The sequence below is a fragment of the Ctenopharyngodon idella genome, chromosome 21, assembly GCF_019924925.1.
Source record: "Ctenopharyngodon idella isolate HZGC_01 chromosome 21, HZGC01, whole genome shotgun sequence".
Classification (NCBI taxonomy): domain Eukaryota; kingdom Metazoa; phylum Chordata; class Actinopteri; order Cypriniformes; family Xenocyprididae; genus Ctenopharyngodon; species Ctenopharyngodon idella.
In genome coordinates this window covers 27,064,582-27,075,119 of record NC_067240.1, presented here as the reverse complement: position 1 = coordinate 27,075,119, position 10,538 = coordinate 27,064,582, and the positions used below count along the sequence as shown (strand labels likewise).

The 10,538-nt window shown below is 37.6% G+C and overlaps 1 protein-coding gene and 1 long non-coding RNA gene across 2 annotated transcripts in view; one reads left to right on the top strand and one right to left on the bottom strand.

Annotated features, from left to right (window-relative positions):
- The window catches only part of LOC127504122 (uncharacterized), a 1,137,365-nt gene that overhangs the window by 56,487 nt on the left and 1,070,340 nt on the right, over positions 1-10,538 (bottom strand). The gene's annotated exons all lie outside the window — the stretch shown is intronic.
- The window catches only part of ammecr1 (AMMECR nuclear protein 1), a 48,393-nt gene continuing 41,725 nt past the window's right edge, over positions 3,871-10,538 (top strand). The window contains exon 1 of the mRNA XM_051878539.1: positions 3,871-5,969. Coding sequence (XP_051734499.1) covers positions 5,509-5,969 — 461 coding nt within the window. The 5' untranslated portion in view covers positions 3,871-5,508. The remainder of the gene's footprint in view (positions 5,970-10,538) is intronic.

Below are 10,538 nucleotides of genomic sequence, written 5' to 3'. Positions count from 1 at the left end.
AAATACACAATTCCTTTTTAAATTCTGCCTGGAAAAAGGCTGTTTTAGAATGCTGTAGTGCAAAATTAAAGGTTCCCTAATGGTGTGCAAATGGTATTTACTACAGTGGAAGTTCAAAAATCCAAATAAATAAACTGTTTAAGTAAAACGCAAACAAACTTTTGGTTATGTCAATAAATCCCAAAATACAGCAATTTCACTCCAGAACTATACTCTAACTCACTCTACGAGTTCCCAAACAGGTCTGAGAAGCAGGGTTGCCAGGTTTTCACAACAAAACCTGCCCAGTTGCTACTCAAAAGTAGCGCAAAACCAGCTCAATCGCGTTTCAGGGGGTAAAATGCGCTTTTTGGTGGGGTTCGCTTGCTAAAATTTGCATTCCAGGGGCTAAATATTTAATTTGGGTCGCTTCAACCCGCGGACATGTTAAACAACTCGCGGCAACACTGTTAAAGTAGCCCAATTCCACGGGAAAACCACGGACAAGCCCCTCCTACTTGGACTGAACCATTTAGAATAAGAAATCTAAGAAAGACAAATATGATTTAACAGTAACTAGGAGGTAAACGGTTAATAATACAAAAATATCTAAACATTTGAAGAGAGAGAAAAAAAAAACACTCAATGAATTATTAATGGTCAGCAGTGTTCAACCAAGAATTAATCTCCCACACATACATGAGAACAATGGACTGTGCCTTCTATTGGTGGGAATTAGATCTTTAAAATGGTGGCATTTACTGTGACCGGGTTTTGACCGTTTGAGATGTTTCAGTACACAAGTATGAACTTTTTATAATATGAAGTGGTTATATCCATATAGACACAATCAACATTTAACATGACTACTGGTCTTTTTTCATTTCTTAATGCAACACCTAAGGAAATGCATGTATCAACAAAATGTATAAATCATTAAACAGATGAACAAATGACATGATGGGGACAGGGACAACATTAAACCATACACACAATCAGTGACTGTTTATAGGCCATTAAAGTCAGATAATGTGACCTCTCTGAAACTGTGCATTAAAATAGTTTCATACTAGATGTGCATATAGTATGGGATGCCCTATAAGAACTGGACATTACTTTTTTTTACTACCTATTAAAAATGAGGTCTTTATAGGTGTATAACTTGGAATAATGTCATGTATCTCCAAAATGCTGCAGTGAAATGGTTTCATATGAGGTGTGCATATAGTATGGAATGTCCCCTATAAGAACTGGCTGTTATTTTTGTCTACTTTTTTAGAAATAAGGACTATAGGCATTTGAAATCAAATAATGTGACATCTCCAAAACGCTGCAGTGAAATGATTTTATAACAGGTATGCATATAGTAAGAGACGTCCCCTACAATAACTAGCTATTACTACTAAGTTATTTTTGTCTGCTAATTAGAAATGAGGACTTTATAGGCCTCTGAAGTAGTATAATGCGACATATCTCAAAAAAGTAAAATGGTTTCATATGTAGCAAAGTAGCCCAAAAGGGAAATATAAATAATTAACTATAACTCGTTATAATTAATTCAGTAATTTCAGTAAAAGTGCATGTAAACTAAAACATTAATGTTTTGCCTGATAAGGACAAATAGATATGGTTGATTATAAAACATTCACCAGAGAGTTATAAATACGTAGATGCTGTTTTTGTCTCGCTGTAACGTGTCAACAACAATAAAATAATGACTAAAGCTGCAAGATATTAAAAAAAAAAAAAATGATAAGAAAATTAATGGACAGTCTCTTGCGTAAGGCATAGAATCACCAAGAGTCAGACATGACTAAAATGGTTAATGAGAGAGAGAGTGGGTTAAATGTAATATTTGTGTTTAGTGGTTTGTGTTTAGCTCCAAATAGGAGCAACCCGGTTTACCCAAATGGGCCCTATATGGAGCCAATCAAGGGCCCAACATCAACCCATCTGGGTAATCCATGTGGGGCCTCCATGGAAACTGAATACAAAATTGGCTGGGTCGTAGTTGGGTAGCCCAGGTAGGCCCCAAACCCAGGTTTTTTCCCTAAGTTCATTTTTAGGATCTTTTGGGGGTCCCTTAATGATTATGGGAGGTCCAGGACCCCCAGCCCCCCTCAGTGCCAACAAGCATAGCCTGAAGCTACCCTATGTCAAACAAAAACAAACCTTAACATTAGACATCAGCAGTTTCCACAGCGAACGGCAGCATTTTGTGATTGACTGGAACTCACTGAGGTGTGAAGACATATCAACTCGTATTTTCCCAATTCCAACCTTGTCTCAAACACGGCATAATACAACAGCTGAGGAAGTGATTGCAAATTTGACCTTATTCTCTCTTCTGAATGCTGTGATCAATCTCTATATTGTCCCCTCTTTTAGAAATCTCATTTTCTGTTTTCTCTTTGTAACACTGTTAATGCGAAAACTCTTCAAACACCTCAAAAGAACTTTTCAAACAAACACCAAAATGTTCAAATACAAAAAAATAATAAGAAGTATTATCTGGAAATCACCTCAAAAACTACAGCCTTCTAATAATTAAATCATATTACATTTGATTTTGTTCCCCCCCATGCATTAATTTTAACTTAATGCATTTTTAAGATATTTTAGTTTTATACAGAAATACATTATAAATCATTTAGAAGGTAATATTCAAATATAGCACATTTAATGATAGAAAAATTAAGGTCCACCCAATTGGCCTTACGATGGTGTAGCTAAAGGCTCTGTCTTTTTGGTGCGCAAAGTAATTTAATTCCATTTAAAATTCATCTGACTCAGTTTTATCACAACCTCAAATTTAGGTTGGAATGCCAGATAATTATTAGTCATTTATATAATAATTTATCCGGACATTTCATAATTCTATTTAACTCTAGGTTATGATTAGGCAATCAGGTAGCGGCTTCAGTGAGTGGATAATAATTTGGCATGGAGTCATAATTAGGTAGCCATATACACGGATCTCACGGTCACAGACTAATCAGTCTTGGACATTTGACAGAGGTAATTGACTAATACTATTTAGATGGCCGCCCATGCTTGTTATACACACTTTATTACTATCTGACCAGAGGTCATGACCACTACCAACTTCACCTTCTCTAATGATACCTTTATATAATCATGCCATAGTTTCCCATGTACACTTAGCTAGAATAATATTAATCAGAGGTTAAGTCTAACCCTATTTAGATAACACTTTTTTGTTCAAAACAGATATACCCATTATTAGCCTTTACAGTCTAAGTACACTTAAAGGCACAATATGTAATATTTTCGGATTAAAATATCCAAAAAAAAAACAAAAACACTAGAACAATGTTATATATATATATATGAGTTTCAAAACTCATTCCCTGCGTATCGCCAGAGCTTTAGCATTAGGAATGGCTTTCAGTCACACCCTGCTTCATACTACAGTAATGTTACTAAATCTTTAATACATTAGCTCATCCATGAATATGATTTCTGCCCGATTCTTTTCTACCAGATGTACACATGAAGACAACACCTCCCATGATTCAGTGAAATCAAGCCGTCATCAAGCTACGCCTTTGTTTTGAATAAGCGACCTCTAAAGGCGAAAAATTACATATTTTGCCTTTAATTAATGCCAATGTGTTAGGCGGAGCTCGTGCCCCAATGCTGCATCCAAACTGGATTGTAGTCCATTACTAACCAGATCGCACATTTGTGGTAACATGGATTGAACATAATCTACTAGAGTCGATAATTTCAGAGTAGGTCAGAATAAAATCGAATGTAATAATTTATTATTAGTCAGGTGAACATGTATCATGCCAATTACATAAGCAATTCGAAGATAATCAAATACAAAACATAAAATGCTCAGGAATAAAGAGTAAAAGTTGCATACATGAAGTCAGAATGATAATGCTGGGAGTCTTCTGCAATATTTCTTTACTCAGATCATGACAAAACATCCTCCAAATGGAGGCATGGACTACAACTGGAATTTGCATCAATCCAAGATCCCAGACCTGGAGAGTTTACACCTCACTGGGGACAGAAGGTAACTTGCCTGAAAGACCCTGGGAGATGAGAGTACCTAAGCAAAATATCTCTAAACTGATTTCTTCTTCGTTATTTTTCTTCCTAGTCTATGCCCAGACACTAAAACTAAATGCTCTGGCAATAGAAGCACTATAAAAATCCCCATGACTTTTTAAAGGTGGTATTACATTATTTTTCCATGCATGGAAAAGCATCATTTTAAAATGTCTCTTTCCTATTGCCAGGATATAAGCGTTTAGTTAGGGGTGGTGAGGCTAGCACGTGAGGTCAGGCTGTTTTCCTATTGTTCGGTGAGTTTGAAAATAATACAGTGACTCTCTCGACATCACTTTGGCTCGTTTCAGTGACTAGAACATACGTTGTTCAGTCAGTCAGTCAGTCAGGCTGGATGCTGGGTCATGATGCTCTCTAACCGCTCTATACTTTCTCCATTAGGTTGAAGCCTCAAGCTAACGATGACGAGACAAAAGGATGAATAAACAGATTTATGCGTTTCAGCGCATAACAAATGCGGGATGTCTGTGTCCCTCGGTAAAGGAACGGCGCCGTGGTCACGTACAAGTTCGTGAATACGGAGAACGCGTATTATACGCAGGAATCTGTCGTAAAATACGTCCTGGGCTCTGTACTCCGGCGTGAAAGTAGAGAATACGAGTCTGAGTGCTTCAGATGATCGCATAGGATATTTTCTCAACCGCAACCGAGCTTATGTTAGCAGCCGCGAGCGGAACACTCGGAGAGTCCGGGGGAATCCAGTGGATTTCTGACGGAGGCCATATTATGCCGCTCGAAAATGTACCCGAATAATCGGATGACAGCACTCCGATCCATAGAAGGGAAACTTTCGAGCTCAGTTTACACGGTGGGCTTGCAATAAAAGGACCCCGAGGCTGGTGGTGGTGCGAAGCGGGCTGTGGCTAGCATGCTGCTATCACACATGCAGCCGAACTACATCGACTGAAAGCTGCGTCGCTTCTCGGGTCGGCTAATGTTCATGAGGCGTGTGTGGGTCCTGCGTTCTCAAGAGCCCCACTCCCTTATAGGGAGACCTGAATCCGAGCTTCTTTACGGGCCATATATTTGCCTAGCCTGACTGTCATTTCATGTATGGATGGACGCGTGCATGCTTTGACAGAATCCTGCGTGCATCGTTGCAGCTGGCACAGTGCATCCCAAGGAGGGGCTCTTACTCTGGCAAAATATACATTGGATCCGTCGAAGCATTTAATTTGCGGAGACTCCTGTCTTCCTAAGAACACTACGTAAGGCTGCAGCGTACGCTACGTCTTTTCGAAGGAATAATATCGGGTGACATTGCAGTCTCTCCCCTCTCTCTCGGAGAGATATAACGTAAGCTCTTCTCGCTTATTACGTCTGTCAAAGGAAGGGAAGGTGGAGCATTGTCCGTCGTACGTGCTGACGCAGTGGGATTTCTACGTGTGGTCTGCGTTTCGACCCGCCCTTCCCGCGGTGACGGTGATGGGTCGGAAGCGGTGTGTCGGTGCAGATTGTTCGAAGATGGCGGCCGGGTGCTGCGGGGTGAAGAAGCAGAAGTTGTCGGGATCCCCCGGGGCGGGGGGTCCCGGCGGGGCGGGGAGCGGGGTAGCCGGGACCGGACATTGTGGATCGGAATTGGGGATCGGGTCGTCGTCGACTGTCGTGGCCGGGAACGTGAATCGGGTGAACGGCCTGGGGGGTCCTGGGGGTAGTAGTAGTAGCAGCAGCAGCAGCAGCGGCAGCAGCAACACCAATGCTCTGTCCCCAACTCCAGGAGGCTACAACTCAACTGGCCTCTCCCCGACTCTCAGTCCCGGACCTGGCTCGGGAGGCAGGAAAATGGTCGTTTCGGCGGAGATGTGTTGCTTTTGCTTCGACGTGCTTTATTGCCATCTATACGGATACCAGCCTCCTCGAACACCCAGGTTTACAAACGACCCCTAGTAAGTAGCAAGATGGCTATTTTGACCTGGTTTGCCTCAACAACAGATGGTGTGTTTCTTTTTTCCTGTGCAGTAACAACGAAGTTACGAGTTGACGAAGTTTTGCTCTTGGTCTAAAGTCTTTTTTGTTACGTTAATTACTTTGTTTGATGTCCATACCAAATGCATTAACTTAATAGTTTAATCGCTAACCTAGCTAACCCCAAGCCCTCCCGATTAAAACAAAACAAAACATCAACAACAGAAAAAAAAAACTGTTGTCATGTTTCCAAACTCTTTCTGAGGTGTTTTATAAAAAATGTTAAAATATAAACACCCGTTTAGTCGTATAGATTAATTTTATTGATGGTTAAATCAGGCAGAATATATATATTTAAAGGCAAATATTGAGTTTAAAAGATTTAAGATGTATGATTTAAGTTAGAAGATTGGAAGTGAAACTGTTGATCATGTGTCCGATAATTAAGAATAGCTGATGTATTTTTTTTTTCCCTCTGGAAGAGATTAAATGGGTGTTAGCCTGCTCTTCTTTATTCAAGACTCTCTGCAAGCTAACATGCTAAGCTATGTTAGCCAGCTCACTCGATTCACATTTCGGCGAATATTTGCCTTTTTCCCCTGTTTATTTACTCTCAGTTCCCTTTCGTTTCTTAATTCGTTAGATTTTTCAAGAAAACACTGAGTAATATTTCGTTTTGATTCCAAGCTGTCGGTGGTTAGCTGAAGTAAGCTAGTAAGCTAACAAAACCAAAGAGTTGTTTACGTTCACCTCAGAATTTGAAAGCTCTTACAGTATTGTTCAGTCAAGTTAGCAATAAAGTAATGTCAGGACACAAAATATCACTTCACTTGTTAAATGTTAAATCACCAACAGTTCAATATTCAGTTGTTTTTTTTGTTTTTTTTTGTCACTTGCCAAACACTTAATCTTTATTATTTAAGACCCTTTCAGGTAAGCTTTTTTCGATGACAATTGGTATGTTGAACATTATTATATATGTGTGTGGTAATACATAGATTTTTACTCGAGCTACAGTTCGAGAGATTTTCTTTAAGCGCGTTAAAGGAATGTTTATCTTATCCGGTTAGTCAGGGTTCGTCGAACTAGGCAATGAATGAATATCTTCACTGCAGTTCCTCCCTCTGCTGTTGATGATAGCAACACTGACCCGATTTTGACTGTGCACACATATGCATGTATTTAGGCAATATATACAACTTCATTATGTTGCTGCATTGAAAAAAAAAAAAAAATGAAACAGTTGTCTTAATAATCAACTGTTATTTGGCCATAGACAATTATTTGCAGACACCTTTTAAAAAAATTCTGTCAGACGATTACATTTCGATTTGATTCTGGAGTATTTTGTTTGATATATTAATATTCTGATATTATGTGCCCATTTTACAAAAGAAATTACATTTTATTAACTTACAAACGTAACCAAAAAACTGAACTCTTTAAAAAAAAATTTGCACATCCTGTAAATAAAAAAAAAAAAAAAAAAAGAATAATGCGATCAATAATCTGATGACAGCTTGACAACAGTCTGAAGTCTTTCATGCTTCTGTGATAAAATGTGCAATGTTTAAAATCTTGTGCAAATCCTTATTAGGAAACAAAAACAATGACATACTCCACATCATATTTGGAATATGGCTTAAAGGGTTAGTTCACTTAAAACAGTTCATGTGAGTACAGTGGTTCAACCTTAATATTATAAAGCAACGAGAATACTTTTTGTGCGCCAAAAAAAAAAAAACGAAATAACGGATCGCGTATCAAACTGTCAAAGTCACGTGAACTATTGAAATTTCGAAACACTGCCTCGTAACGAAGCCTTGTTTACTGAAATCACGTGACTTTGCGCTCCGTACCACTGATTCAAAACAAAAGATTTCTGAAGCAGTGTTTTAATATCGGCCATCACTAGATATTGTTGTTTTGTTTTTTTTGGCGCAAAAAAGTATTCTCGTCGCTTTATAATATTAAGGTTGAACCACTGTAGTCACATGACCTGTTTTAAATATGTTTTTAGTGGCTTTCTGGGCATCTGAAAGTGTTAATTATCTTGCTGGCAATAGAGGCCTCACCGAGTCATCGGATTTCATCAAAAATATCTTAATTTGTGTTCTGAAGATGAACGAAGGTCTTACGGGTGTGGAACGGCATGAGGGTAAGTAATTAATGACAGAATTTTCATTTTTGAGTGAACTAACCCTTTACATCTGAATATAGACCTTGAATTGAATTTGATGTGCAATGAAAAAATAGTCATTGAAATTTATGAAGATTAACGAAGACTTGCTTACTGTCAGGATGAACCTTTATGCAAAAACGGAAATACTTTTACAAATAAGGGTACAGCCGTAAGATGTAAGTTATGGCTCTGATAATCAAGATCGTTTTGCTCAAATTATAATCGCGATTATTAATCATGATTATTCTCATTTGAAATGTGTGTGTATTAAGGCTGCTCCTGACTAAAGATTTTTCTAGTAGACTAGTAGTCATTCATTTAAGCCATTAGTCGACATGTTTATAATTTTGGTCTAATTTTAGTTTAGTTGACTATTAGGGTGCAGCCTAGTGTGCGTGTATGTATGTATATATGTATATGTGTGTGTATATATATATATATATATAAAATTATCAAAAGGAATACTGTAATAAAGTCCATTTCACATATCGTGTCTTCTTTAATAGCCTGCACTTCACCTAATAGGCCTGTAGGATTTCATTTAACCAACTATGATAGCTTCATCACATGGTAAATCAATACAAAAAATTGAATTGATTACAATTGTATTGATAAGAGTAAATTGAACACTATTTACAATTAATACGATTTCTGGAAATGCATGGCTTTGGTGAGTGATAAGACAGCAGCATGTTTATTATGCTGCCGTCACTTTAAGACCTAAAGCACAGATCCAGTATACTGATACACATCCGATTTTCTCCCAGCTGTTTACGTTCACTTAAAGGCAGGGTAAGCAATGTTTTTCACAAACACTTTTTGTTATACCTGTTGAAACTCCAGGGCTCAACGCTAAGGATTTTTTCTACTGGCCCGGTTGGGCCAGTGGTTCATATTTTTACTTGCCCTGCCAAAATTTTCACTGGCCCTACAATGAAAATAAAGTAAAAGAAAAGAAAATGGGCCTATAAAAAAAGCCTAGTTATTGTTTTTGTTGTTTTTGATACATGTAACCTTAATAAATAAGGTTATGACACCAAAAGCTACTAGATTAACTCACTTAAATTTTAAATATTGTTAGACAAGAAAACAGTAAGTAATAAAATAGGAACAAATAATCAAATTAAAATAGCACAAATAAATGCAACAGAATAAACATAAAATAAACTGTGCTTTTCAGGTTATGTAGGCTTAAACAGGAGATTTTCAGGTACAGAAATTGTAATCTAATGTAAAACTATAACTATAGATTAAACTTTATTAAAGTTTGTCAAAAGCAGTTACTGATGCATAAATAATGTTTTGAAGTGAAATGTTGAAAATATAAAATGTTAAATAGTGTTGTTTGAAATTTATAAAATGAAAAGATACTTTAAATGTGAAATTAAATCCGCCAATAGGTGGCAGCGAATCACTGTTAATGAGCGAGTCATTGCGATTCAACCGATTCATTCAAACGGCTGATTCATTCAGGAAGAGTTGCTCAGAGACGCAAAACAATGCTGTGGACTTTGTTTGGAACTATTTTCGTTGGCGAAATAGAGCGAAACAGGCGATTTGGTGTCTAAAATGTAAGTCACTTAATATAAACTGCTTGTCATTTTTGCCACTTATCTTGAATTCTAGGGCCATTCTTAATGCATTTTAATAGACTAAATCATGTAGTGAAAGCGTGCACTCTAAATATGCACACGCACTAGTCTAACCTACTAGACTACATCACGTAGTGTATGGAGTGCACTCAATGGATGTGTTTTTGTTTGGTTTTTGTAAAGTGAGGGACATACTCTATAATGTCAGATCGTTAAGATGTCACAGAAGACCGCATTCTCAGTATTCTCGGCGCTTTATAACATAAAGGTTGAACCACAGTAGTCACACGGACTGTTTTAAAGATGTCTTTACTACCTTTCTGGGCCTTCAAAGTGGTAATAACATTGCAGTCTATGGGGGGTCAGAAAGCTCTCGGATTTCAACAAAAATATCTTAATTTGTGTTCCAAAGATGAACGAAGGTCTTACAGGTGAACTAACCCTTTAACACTAATGACACAAACAGCAGCAGGAATATTAGGCTGCTGTCACTTTAAGTCTGAATGCGCGGATCCAATATACTGTTACACATGCAACTTATTTCCTAACTGTTTGTTCACAACCGACGTTGTAACATTTCTAGTACCAGTATATCATGCAAAACTTGGTAGACTATTAGAGGGCAGTCCTAGAAATGCCTAATATTAATTCAAATTTCATATTGTGTTCAAATTTTCCTTTGTATTGTAGCAGAGAGGTTGCATAAGTGCATTTATTCAACAAGCATAATCACAAACAATAAGGTCGAGATTCATGTTTGGATTTATTATAGTTTG